The following is a 20,032-nucleotide window of genomic DNA, read 5'->3' as shown; positions in this document are numbered from 1 at the left end:
CTTCAGTGTATTACTGGGGAGAAGAAAATGTCATGGGAGGAATATAAATAAAACAAGATTGGCCATGAATCAACAGCTAGATGTTGGGTGCATGGGGATTCATTATACTATTCTGTCTTCTTTAGTACATGTTCCAAATTTTCATAAGAAAAAGTAATTTTGGAAATATGCTACAGAGTACATTAGTAGGGGGTGAGGGGATTGGTCTTGTTGATCACAGCTCCTATTCTGGAAATATCTACTCTCTTTAGGAAGAAAGTATCTGATTAATTTATACAAGGTGCACATTTAACAATCCAAAGCAGGGATTTCTGAAGCATAAAGGAAAATCTAGTAGGTCTCAAAGAACAAGATTTCCTTCAAGCCTCTATGTTTCAAATAAAAGAAACCACACTCAAAATTGTACTTCTAGGGAGGGGGGATCGGGATGGGGAACACATGTAAATCCATAGCTGATTCATGTCAATGTATGGCAAAAACCACTACAATATTGTAAAGTAATTAGCCTCCAACTAATAAAAATAAATGAAAAAAGAAAACTGTACTTCTATGACTCTGTCTCACGTCACTGTCCCTAAGTCAGTACGATCCAGGCACCCTGACCACTGGCCTCCTCAAATGCACCAAGCTCATTTTACCTAAAGATCTGTGGTTTTAGTTTATGCTTTGTCAAAGAATGCTCATCCCGCTGGCTGGCTCCTGTCCTTCATTCATATTTCAATCTCCCCCACCAAAGTTGCCTTTCAGGAGGGCTTCCCCAGTACTCCACCTTTAGTATCCCAACCCTTACAAAAACTATGACCTTAAGCTGTTATTTCAGAGCACTTATCACTAAATGAAACTATCTTATTTGCCTAATTTATTATCTGTCTCCTTTATCAAGGATATAAGATTTCTGACTGTAGGGCTCTTGTCCATCTTGTTCATGGATGTCCCCTGATTTCTTACAAGCATCTGGTCAAAATAGATATTAAATACAGAACTTTGAACATGGAACTATGTAATTTGAAAGAATACCTTCTTGTGCCCTTATGTTATATCTGGGGTTGCAAATGCAAATGTCACAGGGCTTAGATGGGTACTAAATGCATGGGTCTTAGAGAAAAACAGAGATCACCTGAACGTATCTAAGAGTCAGCTGCTCTTGAGCTTGAACTACTGTTGCCAGCCTACAGTGCAGATCTAGTGTGATCAGATCTTCCCATTTATTATTGGGATGATAAATAAATGGGTTGAAATAGCTCAAAATTAAACCTGTTTATAAGCTCTGCTCACACAGATAAGACAATTCAGAGATGAGCTGAGATACTGAGAACAGATATTGAGAAGATCACACTACAGCATTGCTTGTAACAGCAAAAAAATGGGAAAACAAAAACACCCACCATTATGGGAATTCTCAAAGAATTTGGAGTAAGCCTATTTGATAGAATACGGTATGATTAACAAATGAAGTCTAGCCTTCTGTATTCATGTAAAAAGATCTCAAAAAACACATAATTGGGTGGCAAGTCAAGTTGTAGATCAATATACAAAATATAATAGTATTCATGTAAAACTAGAAACCAGGATAACTGCGTTCATCTTTGCTTTGCGTATCTGGCATGGATATGATGCCGGATACAGTTTCCTCACTAGCAATGAGGGAGAAGTAAGTGCTACTCTCTCGTCTCTTCAGTCTAACAGTTTATGAATCTAAAACCTCCCCATCCCCATCCCCCACATCTGGATAGAAGGCTATCCAGACTAGGGAATGAAACACGGATTCGCCCCTCACTTAGGAGAGTTCGCTCTCTCTCAGTTCTCAATTCCTTCTCCAGAGGCAGTGTGTGTAGAGAGGAACAGCCTTGGCGAAAGAGAGACGTGGATTTACCAGCCTTTTTCAGTGTCATATTCTTCATTTCGAAACGCAGATTCTAACACCTACCTTATAGATTTTAGTGAGGTTTACAGTTAACGTGTCAAATGACTAAAAGTAATAGTAGCAGTAATAGAATTCCATTTAAGGGCTCAGCATCAGGGTCGCTAAACGGAATCACGGTTTTTCACGCTGCCTTCCCACCAAAACTGATTTACTTTAAGTCGGACACGACTGAGCGACTGAACTGAATTGAACTGAACTGATCCGGACTGATCCTGGTGAAGTTTCAGAAACAATCCTGAACAGTTGCTATGGCGACACTCTGGTTCCGCCTCCAAGCTTGTTCGAACAGCTTGCTGGGAATTGTAGTGCGTGGGAGATTACGCTCACTGAGGGGGCGGGGCAGCTTCCGGAAAAGGTATATTTCCGGTTCTTGCCTTCACACTTACCCTCCTTATCCTCCCCGCTTCTGGGCCATTGAGTCCCAAATAAAAGCCCGTCTATGTGTCTTCCTTTCTGTGCTCGTCGAACTTACAGTCGAAGGCAGGATAAGGGAAGCAATGTGATGCCGGCGCCGTAGAAGAGAGCGCACAGGTGGTTCCGGAAGAGGCGGGGCCCCCGCCTCGGGCACGGAGCTCTGCCTCCTACGTCACTTCCGTAAACAAAGAGCGCTGTGGAGGCGCGAGGTCCGGGATGTGACCCCGGCTCGGGCTGCAGCGGTAGCATCGGCGGCTGCGGCGGTGGCTTCAGAGGCCCCGGGGCCTTTGCAGGGTGAAGAGAACTGCGATCCCCTTGCTCCTCAGGTATGACGTGGAAACAAAGGCACCTCCGCTGTGTCCCTTGTAGGCCCCTCCCATCACTGTCTCTGGCCACTACTGGATTCTGGGCGGTGAAGGATCTCCGTGACGGCTGATTGCGGAAGGGAAATGAGGTGAAGTCTAAAGAGACTTCTCGTGATCTTTCTTGGAGGCTGTGAGTTCCTGGCTCTCAAAAGACTACGAGCTGTGTTCTGTGAAGGTCTTTTCTGAAAGGGTCCTTGTTGATTGGTATACAGGAGGAATTTCGGTGCTCTTGTAGTATTGATGTTACCTTCCCAACACGGGTAATTTTCGAGCCCTTCCCCCTCAGAACATCTTAGTTTAGACCACTCTTGGTTTATTTGCTTTGCTTTACTTCCTAGCTTTCTTTTTTTTTTTTCCTTCTTGTATCACCAACTGTATATAAGCATCATTAAATTAAAAAACCAGTGTGTTTATATGTAGCATAAATGTATAAGATCCTTGCCTCTGAAGAACTGATATCCCATCGTCTGTGTTCAGTTATTTTTTAAACATTTAACTTGTGTTGCATGCCGAACCAACCCCAGAAGGTCTGTTCTGTTACTGAGAATGCTTCTTAAAGGAAGAACCGTTAACCAAGATTTAAGCAGTTTGTTCTCTGCGCTTACAGACTGGGCAATACAGCCTTTCCTTTACAGCCTTTGGTTCTTTGGCAGTTTAGCTCCAGTTATGATTGTCTAGAATCAGCGGAATAAACTGAGTTCATTGGTTTAATAACAGTGCTAGTAGCACACACACACAAAAGTTGTTTTGATTAAAATTCTCAAGTAATTACTTTAGGAGTGATATCAATGTATTTGAGTCTTTTTGAATGGTCATTGCTGTTTAGTTGCTAAGTTGTGTCAGAAGACTCTTTAAGACCCCAAAGACCATAGCCCACCAGGCTCCTCTGTCCATGAGATTTTCCAAGCAAGAATACTGGAGTGGGTTGCCATTTCCTTCTCCATTGAATGGTCATAGAATGATTAAATTCAACACAGCATAGTCAAGACGTAATGCTCCTAAGGCTTTTTGCCATGCGATGAGACAAGTAACCATTTCTCATCTTATGATACATGAAACAATATAATTAGGAAGAGTTGAATTTATGCATAAGTAAAAAGGAAATGTAGAAGGATGTTTTTAGATAGGTGGCTATTAGGAAGATAAAGCTGGTTAATACATAAAGTTAAGGGAAAGTACTGGGTAAATTCCCTTGTGGCTCAGCTGGTAAAGAATCCACCTGCAGTGCGGGACACCTGGGTTTGATCCCTGGGTTGGGAAGATCCCCTGGAAAAGGGAAGGGAAAGGCTACCCACTCCACTATTCTGGCCTAGAGAATTACATGGGTCCATGGGGTCACAGAGTCAGCAACTTTCACTTTCATATATATTCTCTCTGGAAAAACCAACTGTAATTTCATAGTGTAACTTTTTAAATGAACATTCTTTGGCATTGCCTTTCTTGGAAGTATGTGAACCATGAACTTTCAGATGTTCAAGTTGGATTTAGAAAAGGCAGAGGAACCAAAGATCAAATTGCCAGCATTACCATGAACTTTCAGATGTTCAAGCTGGATTTAGAAAAGGCAGAGAAACCAAAGATCAAATTGCCAGCATTCGTTGGATCATTGAAAAAGCAAGAGAGTTCCAGAAAAACATCTACTTCTGCTTTATTGACTATGCCAAAGCCTTTAGCTATGTGGATCACAACAAACTGTGGGAAATTCTTAAAGAGATGGGAATATCAGACAACCTGACCTTCCTCCTAAGAAATCTGTATGCAGGTCAGGAAGCAACAGTTAGAACCGGATGTGGAACAACAGACTGGTTCCAAATCAGGAAAGGAGTACATCAAGGCTGTATGTTGTCAACCTGCTTTTTTAACTTATATGCAGAGTACATCATGTGAAATGCCAGGCTGGATGAAGTACAAGTTGGAATCAAGATTGCCGGGAGAAATATCAATAACTTCAGATATGCAAATGCACCACCCTTATGGCAGAAAGCAAAGAAAAACTAAAGAGCCTCTTGATGAAAGTGAAAGAGGAGAGTGCAAAAGTTGGCTTAAAACTCAACATTAAAAAAACTAAGATCATAAAAAAAAAAAAAAACTAAGATCATGGTGTCTGGTCCCATCACTTCATGGCAAATAGATGGAGAAACAATGAAAACAGTGAGAGACTGCAGCCATGAATTTAAAAGACGCTTGCTCCTTGGAAGAAAAGCTATAATCAACCTAGACAGCATATTAAAAAGCAGAGACATTACTTTGCCAACAAAGGTCTGTCTAGTCAAGGCTATGGTTTTTCCAGTGGTCATGAATGGATGTGAGAGTTGGACTGTAAAGAAAGCTGAGTGCTGAAGAATTGATGCCTTTGAACTCTGGTGTTGGAGAAGACTCTTGAGAATCCCTTGGACTGCAAGGAGATCCAACCAGTCAATCCTAAAGGAAATCAGTCCTGAATATTCATTGGAAGAACTGATGCTGAAGCTGGAACTCCAATACCTTGGCCACCTGATGCAAAGGACTGACTCATTTGAAAAGACCCTGATGCTGGGAAAGATTGAAGGCAGGAGGAGAAGAGGATGACAGAGGATGAGATGGTTGGATGGCATCACTGACTCGATGGACATGAGTTTGAGCAAGCTCTGGGAGTTGGTGATGGACAGGGAAGCCTGGTGTGCTGCAGTCCATGGGTTTGCAAAGAGTTGGACACAACTGAGCAACTGAACTGAACTTTTTTTATATTAGCAAACTAAATGTATATAATAAAGTTTCATGTTTCCTTGGAAATAGAGAAAGTAAATTCAAAATAGTCATGGAACAAGTTTAATTTTACAGAACAGTTTTTTGTCAAGGAAATAGAATCAGTATTATCTTTTGGGAGAAACTGAATTTCTATGTGGTAATTGAAATAAGGTTTCTGGTTGCTAGTTAAAATGCAGGTACCTATGTCAGTTTTACATCTGTTTGAATCTAGCTCCTTTTTCAAAGAATACGTTTTAGAAGGGAAACCTAAAGACCACCTTAGGCTTGATGCAGGCTGAATGATTTGTTTGGTGTTTAGGTGTCATACCCCTTCTATAACAATATAGGTTTTTTGAGGGCAAGGACTTTGTGTTGCTCAGTACTGTCTCACTAATGCCCAACATAGTGTCTGACATGTGGAAGAGAGTAAATATTTGTAGGATGAATTAGTAAAATGATGAACAAAATTTTTTGTCTAACAGGCAGTTTTGGTTAGGGCTTCTGTGTATTTAGTAAAATGAAGCTCAAGGATCCTTTTTCTAACTTTAATGATCTCTGAAATTCTTGATCATCTTTCAGCCTGTAAAGTGGGTCTTTGAACCCCTTTCATTTTGGCATCTTCTAGCATATGTGTATAAATCTGCTGTATTTCCTTAGGTCATAAGAAGCTGGCCTGGGTGCAATAAGGAACTTAAAACAATGGAGGAGCGCAAAGTGAAGAGAAGAAGTCCTAAGTCTTTTAGTGCCCACTCTACTCAGGTTGTTAATACCAAAAAAAATGCCATTCCAGTTAGTAAAAGCACGGGGTTTTCAAATCCTGCATCCCAGTCAACTTCACAGCGACCAAAGTTAAAAAGGTGACTTCTTTTCTTTTACATTATTATAGCAAAATGCTATTAAAGTAAATACTAAATCCACTCAATCTTATAACATTTTTATCTTGGTTTGACTTTTGAGGCACATACTATATGTGATTTAGAAAAAATTTTATGAAGGTTACAGTATACAGAGATTAGAAAATGCAGAATGAATGATTGGCTTTAAGGCTCTTTGTCTCATATTAAAATATACAGAGCAAAAGAACTTGTAGACAAAGTTGATGAGCTAGCCAGAAATGGAAAAGAGGTATGTGGTGGTTGTTTTTTAAACTGAATATTTGTGCTTTAGTAGTTTTTTTTTTTAAATAATGAATTCATCGTTTTAATAGAAATGATTTGTATTTATTGTAAATATTTAAACACAGGGAAAATTCAAAGAACAGAAGAACACTAAAATTCCACCACCTGGAAGTAATCATTATTAACATTTGGTGAACATCATTTGTCTTAAGACTTGAAAGAAAACGGAGGACAAGTTTGAATGTGTTACATATTACTGATGCATATATGTATTTTGTAGTGCTAGATATTTGGAAAGCAAGATAATATCTTTAGAGAAAAAGCACTTCATAACCTCCATCCTTTAGATAATTATGATTAAATAAACTTCCAGTTGCAAGTTCATCATGAGAGTCAGTTAAGGAAGTAACACTGTGACACTTTGTAGCTGCTAGATTTACACAAAAGACAAGAGGGCTGTCTTGGTGATGATCTTACACTCTTTGAGGAAGCCAAAGAGACATAGCCAGAGACACTTGGAAAAGAACATTCCAATAAGGACTAAATGAAAAACAACAGGAGTTATAAGGACTTCTTTTAAGTACATTATCCGACTGGAAAGGAGTTTTCCTTCTGGAGGAGTTTAATTTAGAGTCAGATTTTGAATATGGTTATGGTTGGTGGAAAAAGAGGGCCAAGAGATTTGCAAGGAGATCACTCCTTTTTCCAAATTTTTGCATCAGTTTATTTGTAGCTCATTGTCATTTTCTACCTAGTACTTTTATTCCTATACACCATTCTAGAATGTAGGCTTCCTGAGGCCTGGGGTTTATGTGCCAGACAGTATTTAGAGTGGGACTTGGCACAAAGTGTAATTTCAGTGGGTACTTTTTAATTGAATTATTTTAAAATAAAGTGAGACCGCATGACATGACCAAAAAACCTGAAGTAGGAAGGGACAGATTAATATTTTCTTTTTTGAGAGGATTGTTAAATGATGAACTGATGCAAAACACTTGGATAAAGCTTCCAGTTTGAAAGAAAAACAATTTGCTACACCAAGACCTTATATTCTGTAGCAGTTTATCTCAGATTTTAATGTGAGTATGAATCTCCTGGGGATCATTTTAAAATGTAGTTTCTGAATCAGTTAGTCTGGGATGGGGCTTCAGATAAGCATTTCTAGTAAGCTCACAGGTAATAGGGATGGTACAGGTCTTGGACAGCGCTAGAGTAGCGCTCTAATATCATATATCATTTAATATATCTAATATCATCATTTGTAACATAAAATTACAAATCTTGCTTTGTGAAGAACTGTTACTGACCTACTCTCCACAGCCCATGTGTTCTACGTTGATTTCCAGAGAATTAGTTTGTCTTGCCACATGCCCCCCACACCCACAGCCCATCCTATTCGTCTGACCCAAATTTGTAGTGCGTCGAGTTGTGGGGAAGACGTCTTCACGCAACCTTATGCAGAAACTAATTGAGTGCGCAGTATATGTGTACTTCAGGATCTGTAGCATGCCTTGGGGTTATAAAAGTAACCCCTGTTCCCACTTAGTCTTTGAGCCTTCACTCACATACCACCTTTCACGTTTCCTCTGCTGTCCCTAGGCTGAATGAACTGTTCTTTCTCTTTGTTCCCGTATCTCAATGTGTGTAGCACCATCACTCAAGTGTTTGGGAGCCTGGGATATGCTAGACATGTATAATAAGAATCATTTCTACTAAGGGTTCTGAAAGGGCCTTCCGGAGGAAATCACATGTAAAGGATGTGTGGGAAGTAGCCTGGCAAAGATGGCAGTGGGGGGCTGGGGAAAGATGCTAATGTAGGCAGAGGATTAGCAGAAAGCAGATGAGAGAACGGATTTCTAGGAAGCAAAAGAGATTCAGAATGTCTGGAGCATCGACAGAACAAGAGAGAATAGGATTCCTGAAAGTTATTGGCCTACTCAAGGGTTTGAGTTAAGTCAATTATATGGTCTGATATTACTTTTTAAAACTGACTTGACTGCTCTGTGGGCAAGGAAGGGGGACTCAGACAAGACACAGGCAGGGAGACCAGTTGGGAAGCTGTTGGAATCGTTCAAAGAATAGTAGCAGTGGAGAAGGAGAGAACTAGAGAGCTTGTAGAGAGCATTATGGATACAATCTATAGGACTTCCTGCCTGCACATGGGAACATAGGAAGCTGGGAGACTCAAGGATGGTAACAGATTTTACCACTCCATCACATTATGATTGTGAAATTATGTCTGTCTTTCTCTGAAGACTGGGCACGCTTCAGTACACTAACTGATGTCCTGCGCATGTTCATGTACTCAGTGTCTGGCACCAAGTCAGCTACAGAGTGGGGGCCCCATAACCACTTACTGGACAACCCATAGTTCGGGGAACAACTGGGATAAAGTTTAGATGAGAAAGCAGAATGTTTCCTGAGAAGTGAAATATGAAACATAACGCTAGTAAGAAGACTTACTAATTCTCTTTTCAGTTATTTATTTATTTATTGCATATCTAAAGAATTCGATACTGGAGGAAAAGAATTTCCCCTGGAGGAGGAAATGGCAACCCACTCCAGTATTCTTGCCTGGAGAATTCCAAGGACAGAAGAACCTGGCAGGCTACAGTCCATGGGTCGCAAAGAGTTGGACATGACTGAGCGGCTGAGCACGAAGATATATTACTCAAAATTTGTATATACCTTAATAGTTCTAGTTTACATTTGTTTGAGATTTTCAGTCTGTTCTGCTGGTTTCTGCCTTGAAATGACTGGTTTTACTTAGCATTGTTTTTATCCTTATGTCTCGTTTCTATGGAAATTCCATTTAACTCACTAATTTTGCTGAATCTAGAACAACCTGAAAAAATAGAATTATCTCTTTTTAAAGATAATCATATGCAATTATTTTTTTTTATTGCATCCTTTTAACAGAGTGACGAAAGAAAAGGCCAAACCTCAAGGTGGAGAAGGCAAAGGTGCCCAGTCAACCCCAATCCAGCACTCCTTCCTCACCGATGTCTCCGATGTCCAGGAAATGGAAAGGGGCCTCCTCAGCCTTTTAAATGACTTCCACTCTGGAAAACTCCAAGCTTTCGGTAATATACAGTGCTTCTTTCCACTGTTTTTCTTCTCAAGATGTTGGCATCATATTTTCTGCATGTATTTGTCATTCCTTTTTAAAGTGTCAGTTTTTTTTTAATTAAAAAGTCCAGAGGCATAAAGTGCAATCATCCTAGATTGCATTTGTCATGGGATATAATTTGCTTTTTAAACTTTCAGGAGAAAAGATTTTTTAACAAGGGTTGATTAGTCGAAATGTTAAAGTAGGATTGCTGTTGATGGATTAGGTCTCTTGAAAGTGTAACAAACAACAGGGACATTCTTTGTCAATTAAAATATTTTAGACTTAGTTTTCAATTTAGAAACACTCGATTATTTTTTTTTGAAGCCTAAACTTGTTTATTGTTCATGAGTCCTGATTTTTAAGAATTTCATGGCTGAAGTTCTTATAAGACTCTTAATTTCACTCAGATTATTATAAAATGCTGGGTTACTTAATTCTAATGGTATTTGTCAACTAGGACATGAATAGATGGTGTTAACTTCTATATATGATATTACTATTTAAAAAAATTTTTTTTAGCTAAAAGCATTCTTTTACTTAAAAAATGTTTTCTATATAATTTTTTAATGCCTGATCATGTTTTAGATTGTTGTTGTTTTCTTGATCAGGGATTTGATTTATAATTTTACGCAGAAAATATGCAGTCATTACAATGTAATTTACAAAAGAAAGAAAACTGATTTATCTTATGTACCTAGACTTTAGAAGTTTTTCCTCAAGACAGTTAGTTTAACCTATCCTAATCTTTATTAATATTCTGGAATGTTCCCCTAGGAAATGAATGTTCCATTGAACAGATGGAACATGTTCGGGGAATGCAGGAGAAATTAGCTCGCTTGAACTTGGAGCTCTATGGGGAGTTAGAAGAACTTCCCGAGGATAAGAGAAAAGCAGCCAGTGACTCTAATCTGGAGAGGCTTCTGTCTGATGTGAGTACCATCCTCTTTTTTTAGTCAGAATTTTTGAGATAAAATTCACCATGGTAATCATTTTAAAGTGTAAATTCAGTGATTTTTGGTATACTCACAAAGCTGTGCAGACATCACCACATCTAAGTTCAGAACATTTTCATCACTCCAGAAAGAAAGCCTATACCTCTCCATTCTCCCCTCTCACCATCCCGTAGCAACCACCAATTTATCTTCTGTCTCTATAGATTTGCCTACTCTGCACATTTCATATAAATGGAAATCATAAAATATGTGACTATATATGTCTGGATTCTTTCACTTAGTGTAACATACACTCTTTTTTAAAAGAAATTTATTCAAAGGAAATTATATTTACATCTAAGCATATTTTCTGAGATGCTGGCAAATCTAAAAGTAAAAATATTTGCTTCTGTACATATGTAAAGGATCTTAAGATATAAAAGATAGTATCTCAAAAGATCCTAGCATGATTAATACATTTTGTATTAATTACTCAGGTGGTAGTTGCATATACATTTGGTGTTTATTGTAATTTAGTCCAGGGTCTCCATAGAACTGTATAACTTTAGGCAATTTAATGTTTTTGTAACTCAGATATTTCTCTCTGTAAAATAGGAATGGTTAATTCTACCTGCTACTAAAAACTGAGTATCATGTGAAATCTTTTTGTAATTCATAAAGTTTTTAAAGATTTTGATCATTAAAATGGCAACTTCTTTCTTTTAAAAACTATCAGAGATGATTATAGTTAAGACTGGTTTTAAGAATACTTATAAAGCTTCTTTTTTATCACATGGTTTTAACTCTTTTCTCATATTCTTATTTCATAAATACTAAAGCTACTTTATTATTATTTTAAGTGACTTTCTCAGTCTAAAAAGTTTTAGAAAGTTCTTTAATCTTTTGTTTTTTTATTTAAAGAAAGTTTAAATGAGAAATAATTTCTTTAATATCTGATTAACAATTATCTACTTGTGATATTTATGTTATAAAAATGAAAATTAAATTTGTTGCTTTGTGTTTACAGCTAGAAGAATTGAATTCTTCCATGTATCCTTTGCTTAGTATCAGCAGTGAAAAGTTTACAGATTATAATTTTTGGTGAATAGTACTAATCAAGTGAAGAAACCTACTATTATTTACTGGGGCCATCTCTTTTTCCTTTTGGTTTCTAAATGGAATTTCCTAATTGTTTTGTATGCTTAAAATTTGTTTTTCTATCATTTGTGCTTTGCTTTGTATTATTTTTGGAATTTTAAAACAAAATTTTAAATATTTTAAAGAATAAGAATTAAGAAATAAGATATAAGAATTAAGAATATAAGAATTAAGAAATCAAAAGAATTAAGAATTAGCCTAGTTGCCATATACATTATTTTGAATCTTAGACTCTTAAGGTAAATGGAAGTGGGATAGCAGACATAATAGACTACACTAAATATAATGTTAGAATTAGATGCATTAAGAAAGGTGTATAATGAGGTTAACTTAAAGAAAATCACCGAGGCACATGTAAAATATTCATGTTTTGACATTCTAATTTAGAGCAGTTATTTCAAGAACTTTTTAAAATGTATTTTTGAATGTAGTGATAGGCACAATATGAGGTATGTAAGAATAAAAAAAAATGAAGTTAGGCATCTCTTTGAACCAAATAATGAGATACTGGTAAGGATACTGGTTATAGAGTCAAGAGATTTGATTTTCAAAATTTGGTTCCACATTTTGCTAATGTAAATTTTGGTAGATTGTTTAACATCTTAGAGTGTCCTCTGTAATTTGAGGTAATTGCTACATGTAATGATGTGTATATGAAAATTTCCAAACTATATGTTATAGACTATATATTTTAAAAGTATTTTGCTATTATTGCTATAAAATGTACTATTTCTAATTGCTAAATTGTATAATAACAACAATGAAGAAATAGGAAGATATATATAAATCCAGTAGTAGTAACTAATATCTAACCTTTATTGAATACCTGTTATTCTCCAAGTATTATATGAAGCATTTTACATGCATTATCTCATTTGATCCTACCTTGAAAGTAGGTGGTTCTACCCTTCATTTTATAGATGAAGAAAATACAGTTTTAAGAAGCCACATAAACTGTAGGGAGATATGGATGTGAGATATCATTATCAAGAAAGACTTTAATACAGGGGTAAGATATGAGTTAATTAGGAGGTTTTTCACTAGGGGTAGTTCCTAGTTCTTTTTTAATATTCTTTTTATAAAAATATTTTTATCTATTTATTTATTTGACTGCACTGGGTCTTAGTTGCAACATGTGGGATCTAGTTTCCTGACCAGGGATTGAACCCAGGTCCCTGCATTGAAAGTGTGGGGTTTTAGCCACTGGACCACGAGGGAAGTTCCTTTGTATTTGTTTTAAGCTTCATATTCTATGCTTTATATCCTTTCTTGTATGCTTATGACACAGAATTGCTATCCTCTTATCTGAGTTTTTGTTAAATATTTAGACTTACTTGTCTCACCAACTTTCTCAGTTCAACCCCCACATTTAAACAAGGCATGGTGGTAGAGTACAAGAACATGGGCTTTGGATTGCTTGGTTTCAAATCTTGGTAAGCAACTGTAACCTTGACCAAAGCCTGGCAACCTTAGTTTCCTCATCATTAATAAATGTTCTCTCTGTAATCACACTTTCCCCTCCTAGTTTTCCTCTCTATAATCAGTTGTTGTTTCTGTTCAGTCACTAAGTCATGTCAGACTCTTTGTGATCCCATGGACTGCAGCATGCCAGGCTTCCCTGTCTTTCACTGTCTCTCAGAGCTTGCTCAAACTCATGTCCATTGAGTCAGTGATGCAATCCAACCTTCTTATCCTCTGTCGTCCCCTTCTCCTCCTGTCTTCAATCTTTCCCAGCATCAGAGTCTTTTTAATGAGTTGGCTCTTCACATCAGGTGGCCGAAGTATTGGAGCTTCAGCCTCAGCATCAGTCCTCCCAATTAATATTCAGGGTTGATTTCCTTTAGGATTGACTGGTTTGATCTCCTTGCTGTCCAAGGAACTCTCAAGAGTCTTCTCCAGTACCACAATTCAAAAGCATGAATTCTTCAGTGCTCATCCTTCTTTATAGTCCAACTCTCACATCTGTACATGGCTGCTAGGAAAACCATATTTTTGACTATACGGACCTTGGTAGGCAAAATGATGGCTCTTCTTTTTACTATACTGTCTAAGGTTTGTCATAGCTTTCCTTCCAAGGAACAAGTGTCTTTTAATTTCATGGCTGAAGTCACTGTCCTCAGTGATTTTGCAGCCCAAGAAGGTAAAATCTATCACTCTTTCCACTTTTTTCCGATCTATTTTCCATGAAGTGAAGGGACCAGATGCCATAATCTTAGATTTTTGGATGTTGAGTTTCAAGCCAGCTTTTTCACTCTCCTCTTTCACTCTCAAGAGGCTCTTTAGTTCCTCTTTGCTTTCTGCCACTGGAGTGGTATCATCTACATATCTGAGGCTGTTGATATTTCTCCCGGCAGTCTTGATTGCAGCTTGTGATTCATGCAGCCTGGTATTTCACATGATGTACTCTGCTTATAAGTTAAATAAGCAGATCATCTTGGACATCTGAGTGCCTTCCTGAGTATGTACACTTGGACATTGGGTGACCCTGAGTCCAACTCATGAATGACAAAACCAGAGAGAGACAACTACAGATAAAGACTCCAAAGCAGTGGGTCTCATTGGCAGAATGCATACTACTTCTGCCTTAAAGTGACTGGTCACCCCTTAGGCCCAGCTGAATGGGGGAGGCAGAAGTTGGTTAGTCTTAAGTAAGGGTCACCTATTAGGGTTAGTCTTAAGTAAGGGTCACCTATTACAGATGGTTCTCAAAGTGAAGTGTGAAACGATGTTTCATTGTTAACAACTTTTAGGAGCACCAGAATGACATGCATTCAACTATTTTGGGGCATTAAATAGGGGAAGGTGGGTGCAATGCAGTGTTCTTTTTATCCTTTATATTATGTTCCAGTTGTTAAGCTGAACTTAGGACACATTTGAAAAAAAATATTGGGATTTGAACATCACATAGAAAAACTGGTTTCTAATCTACAGGGTATTGGGCTTTGGAAAAGAGAGAAGGAGAGGGAAGAAAATCATTTTTATGTATTTCTTCCCCTCCATATATATTATGAAAAAAATAATTAAAATATCTTCCGAAAGATTTTAGGTAATTGAAATATATCCCTGGATATCTGTGAGCAGTGTTTTCTGGAATCTACATACAGAAGAAAGAGCAGTTTATTATCTGCTGAGCAATAGATAGGATTGAATAATTTTTATTAGTTATTTAGAGAGCCTAAGAAAAGGCTACAGTCCCTGACAGAACAAGTAGAAAAGTCTCTGCCTGCTAAGAATGATGATAAGTGGTCAAACATAGCCCTGTCATCAGCGCCCCTAGTTTTTTAATGTTCAAGATTATTTAAAAATCCTTTCTATAACTGTAGCAGATATTGCTAATCAGTCATGGCACTGTCTGCCATTTAACTGGACAGGGACATGAAATTACTTGCTATCTCTTAATTACAGTTAGTTGTCAGGCATTACCAGTTCTGTTTTATATTCTTTCATTCTCTACCCTCATCACCTGATTCTATAATATTTCAAATTTCTGTTCTCTAGAAACTCTAGAGTTGCACTGTTCAATATGAGAACCACTAGCCAGGTTATCTACTGAGCACATGACTTGTGTCCAATATGGATTGAAATATGCTATAAGTATAATGTGCACACCTAATTTCAAAGATTTAGACTGAGAAGAAGGATGCAAAGTATCTTAATGTTTTTATAAAGATTACTTGTGAAATAATTTCCTAATTATTAATATAAATAATTATACTTTAAAAACTATATCTGTTGCTTTCATTATATTTCTGTTGGACAGTACTGCTGTAGACTTTAGACATTGCCACTAAAAGTTATTCTTCCTAAAACATCACTTTTATCTTGCCATTCCTGTTTCTTACCAAGTTTTTCACTGTCAGACTTTTTAAAGGCTCTCAATAATTTGATCACAACATATTCATCCTATTATGTTTTTCATTAATTTTCATTCCCATCAAGTTAGTTCTCTGGATGCTCAAATTCATGCTCACCTTAATGCCTTTGTTCAGGTTGTACTTTCTACCTAGAGTTACTCTGACCTCCCCTTTCTCCTTGTCAAATAACACTCAAGCTGACCACATTCATAAAGCATTTTGTTTGTACCTCAGACTAGCATTCTGCCTTATTTCATTTTATATGTGTTAAATTTCAACCTTCCAGCCGACCGAGAATATCTTTGACAGCAGAGCTCATGTCTGTACATTTTTTGCAAACATCTGCTACACGTGTATTGCTAGCATTTAGTTATCCACAGGATATCCAGATCATTGTTTGAACTGGGTCTTGAAAACCAGGTGGTAAGTGGATCATATAGGTGAAAGAGGAAAATGAAAGGCAGTGATTAGAAGGATAGGGAATACATTTTGCAGGAATTCTATCCTATTTCCAGTCTTCTTGAAGAATAGGTTGGAGGATTATAGAAAAGATTTTAGAACTGTGATGATTTTCTTCTATTTTATTCTTTTGGACTTTCAAAAAGAAATTATCTTCCCAAGGATCATAAAGTGGTATTGTCTTCTCAAGTGAATTTTGTTAATCCAGTTAAGTTTTTTAAGTCTTCAAATTCTAGATGTAGTAAAATACTTCACTACATTTAAAGACCATCTTACCACATCCAAGTTCCTCAATAACAGCATAGGCACTTTCTGTTTAAACATATTTCTTTTTCTAATACCTCTGTCTCTTAGCTCTTGAATGTAATTTCCAGAAATGTAAAAGAAGTACTCATTAGAGAATGAAAATGTTCTTAACTGATGAATTCAGACAAAAACTCCATTTGGCAGATGCACAAGATGTTCCAAATACTTCCACCAGCTAAAATGAAATTCAGTTGCTTTCTCGTGATTTGAAGAAAAGCAGCACTCTTTACTTTTCCAGCTGAATCCAGTAGCAGAATCATCTTTCACAATAAGGAATTAAAGTAATTAAAGTGCAAATACAGTGATTGCTTTCACATGCTGCTTTTAGTAAACTTGACTTGCCATAATTCACCTAACTGGAGGTCTAGGTCTTGTTGAAGGCTTAATCAGGAAATGTGATACAGAGCTTTTGCTGCTATGCTTAATATTGTTGCCTTATGGGTTTATACTTGAAATGCACTGTGCTAAATGTTGTTGATGGGGCTGAAGGATTTATCCTTCCTGAGCTCATCAAACTTATTCCTCTGTTGATAAGTTGATGATGCACAGGCTTTTTGTGGCAGCCCAGCTTCAGTTTACATTAGACAATCGGTACACACACCTGGTGTGTTTTCCAGTGGCCAGTGACAACAAAATGTTGAATGAATATTTGTGAAATTTGCTATTTTTAATAAAGTGATTGTTTTAAATTAAAAACAGTCTCTCTGTTTTAGATCAACTTACAGTCTTCAGTCTGGGAATATAAGGGCTGGCTCAATCCTCCAAGGGTAAACTGTATTTAGAAAGTTGAGGTTCTGTACCTTTCTTGCAAACCTTACACCTTGTGCACATTTAAATATTGATATAATGAAAAACAGCATGGGCTTTGATCTTACTTAGACCTTGGTTTGAATCTCCATTCTGCCCCTTAGCTTTAGGTTCATGTGTGTTTACTCAGTTCCTGGTTTTTTTTTTTTTTAATCTAGAAAAATGTGGTTAATAACCAACTTGTAATGGTTGTAATGAGGAAGTAAAACATGTATGTATAAGATCCTTAGCACGATAGTTGACACCAGTAATGTTCAGCAGTCAGTAGCTTATTAATACTAACATTAGCTTTTAAATAACTTTATTGAAATAATTCATATGCCATAAAATTTTCCCTTTTAAAGTGTGTAATTCATTGGTTTTTAGTAGATTCAGAATTGTGCGTTCATCACCATAATTTAATTCTAGCTAGAACATTTTCATCACCTCAGAAACTCATTAGCAGTCATTCCCTATCTCCCAAACCCTTCAGCCCTTGGCAACAGTAATCTACTTTCTGTTTCCATGGATTTGCCAATTCTGGACATTTTCTATCAATAGAATTATATCATACACAGCTTTTGTGACTGGCTTCTTTAACTTCCTATAATGTTTTCAAGATTTCAAGTTTTATCCATGTTGTAGCATGTATCAATACTTCCTTTCCTGGCTGAATCATATTCTGTTGTATTGATATACCACATTTTGTTTATCTACTTATAGCTCACTTGCCTTCACCTTGTAGAATAGGCCCATGCTTCTTCCACCTTGTTTCCAGGCCGAAGAAACAAGCACCTAAATGGAGATGGGGGAGGGCAGGGACCCACTGAACACTATTTTTTAAAAATCTCAATTTCAGTAAATTTTGGCATTCTGAGTTGAAAGAATTTTGGTCACTTTATCTAATCTTTTTAATACCCCTTTTAAAAATGAGAAAGTCACCAGAACTTTAAATGCAACCTTCAAAACTTTTCTGTTGGGATAAGCGGATAGGGATTCCAGGGGAAAGAGCATCCTAGGTCTGACATAGCAAAAGGAAACTCTGTCATTTGACATGTTTTTCTTGGATAAGTCCTGAGACAGAGTAAAGAAAAAGCTGTTTCCTGTGGCTTAGTGACAGAGCAGTAGATTGACCTTGTTTGTTCAGTTGGTTCATTTGTCCTTTGTGTCAAGGAACTCTATGTGGGTCTCAGGTGACAAATTTTTAGTTTATCTAATTTGTATCCTTTCACACAACTTAAACATGTTAAAAGACAACAGGAAAAAAAACATGAGGTACTTGGATTAGAACAAAACCTAGTTAGAATAAAATTTATTATTTATTATACAGTTGTTATGTGTTTACCTTCCCAGGTGGCGCTAGTGGTAAAGAACCCATCTGCCAATGCAGGCGATCCTAGAGAAGCAGGAGATGCAAGAGACACATGTTCAATCCCTTAGCAGGGAAGATCCCCTGGAGAAGGAAATGGCAACCCACTTCAGTATCCTTGCCTGGAGAATCCCTTGGACTGAGGAGCCTGGTGGGCTACAGTCCATAGGGTCTCAAAGAGTCGGACACAACTGAAGCGACTTCACACACATGTTTACTGTAGAAAATTTTTACTTAAGATTGGATTTTTTAAAAGTACTACCAGAGCAAACCATTTAACATTTGTTCACATACTTCTGGAGTTCTTGAAGATTTATTTACAAAAATTAAAGTGAAAGTGTAGTCTCCCAGTAGTATCTGACTCTTAGCGATCCCATGGACTGTAGCCCCTCAGACTTCTCTGTCAGTGAAATTCTCCAGGGAAGAATACTGGAGTGGGTAGCCATTCCCTTCTCCTGGGGATCTTCCCGACCCAGGGATCCAACTCAGGTCTCCCACATTGCAGGCAGATTCTTTACCATCTGAGCCACCAGGGGACTCGAAAAATTACAAAAATTAGGTAGCACAATTCATATAGTTTTCTAACAGACTTTTCATGTTGTGAACATTTTTTCTTGGCGGTAACTGTTCATCTACTTAAAAAAAAAAAAAAAAAGGCTTCACAATAAATACTTAAAGGCATTTTGGCCAGAATCAGTAAAAACTTATCAAGAAGGATATTGTTTGGGCTTTGGTACCTCTTGTATAATGTGAAAATTGGCAATAGGTATTAAAATACTCGGAGGATTTACTGAAGATTAAGAAACCCCACCGTTTGCATCACACAGCCCTAAAGTTACTGACAATGGAGACCAAACAAACACTGGCTTCAGCATCCAAGTCTCCTGTTGGGTTTGGCTCCCCTGCTCTGCGTCTTCAGGGGCTTCTAGGACTATAGCGACTCCTGGGATCCTGTCACAAACTCCCTGGAGGGTGACAAAGGAGCAGGATCGCCGACCTGGCCAGAATCCGGTGCAGCCCTGATGATGGGGGTGTAGTCCGCCCGGCTTCTCGGCCCCCAGCTGGGACAGCTGGCCACCCAGCCGCTCAGGCCGGGCTATGGGCTGTGGATGCGGATCCTGCAGAGCCGCCGGCGGGGCGGGGCGGGGCGGGGCCGTGTTGTCCGGACTCTATGGAAACGGCGCGCTGCAGACCCAGCCCCTTCCCCGGGCTGCGGCCAGCGTCCTGCTCTCGCCCCTCCACGCGATCGAAAGAGGAGGCAACCGCCAGGAGCCGGCTCTCTCCGCCACCTCCTGGAGGTAAAGCTCTTGGCTTCCGGGCCGCACAGCTTTTGCTTGGGGCCGTCGGGGTCCAGCGCCTGGGCGGTTTAGTTCCCGGTGCAGCCTCGCGAAGACCCTAAGCTGCGCCGGCGCTGGGCTCCCTTCCGTGACCTTGAGGAACCAGCGCCCAGAAGTGGCGCTTGGGAGGAATGAAACTGTCCCTGCCTAAGGTCAGGTTTGAACTGGACC

General features: G+C 38.2%; 2 protein-coding genes across 3 annotated transcripts in view; both read left to right on the top strand.

The window, feature by feature from the left end:
• Window positions 1–2,519: 2,519 nt before the first annotated feature.
• On the top strand, window positions 2,520–17,065 carry CCDC28A (coiled-coil domain containing 28A). The gene is made up of 6 exons (XM_065931270.1): window positions 2,520–2,664; window positions 6,088–6,287; window positions 9,468–9,631; window positions 10,435–10,589; window positions 11,620–11,642; window positions 16,494–17,065. Exons 2-6 carry the CDS (start codon window positions 6,130–6,132, stop codon window positions 16,546–16,548), a joined length of 555 nt encoding a protein of 184 aa, XP_065787342.1. The 5' UTR covers window positions 2,520–2,664; window positions 6,088–6,129; the 3' UTR covers window positions 16,549–17,065.
• Window positions 17,066–19,765: 2,700 nt separating this feature from the next.
• The window catches only part of ECT2L (epithelial cell transforming 2 like), an 81,808-nt gene continuing 81,541 nt past the window's right edge, over window positions 19,766–20,032 (top strand). For both annotated transcript variants that reach the window (XM_065931260.1, XM_065931262.1), the window contains exon 1: window positions 19,766–19,822. The gene's annotated coding sequence lies outside the window, so the exon portion shown is untranslated. The remainder of the gene's footprint in view (window positions 19,823–20,032) is intronic.

This window comes from Muntiacus reevesi, chromosome 3, assembly GCF_963930625.1.
Source record: "Muntiacus reevesi chromosome 3, mMunRee1.1, whole genome shotgun sequence".
Taxonomy (NCBI): Eukaryota; Metazoa; Chordata; class Mammalia; order Artiodactyla; family Cervidae; genus Muntiacus; species Muntiacus reevesi.
The sequence above is the reverse complement of the archived record's forward strand: the minus strand, read 5'-3'. Positions and strand labels throughout refer to the sequence as shown.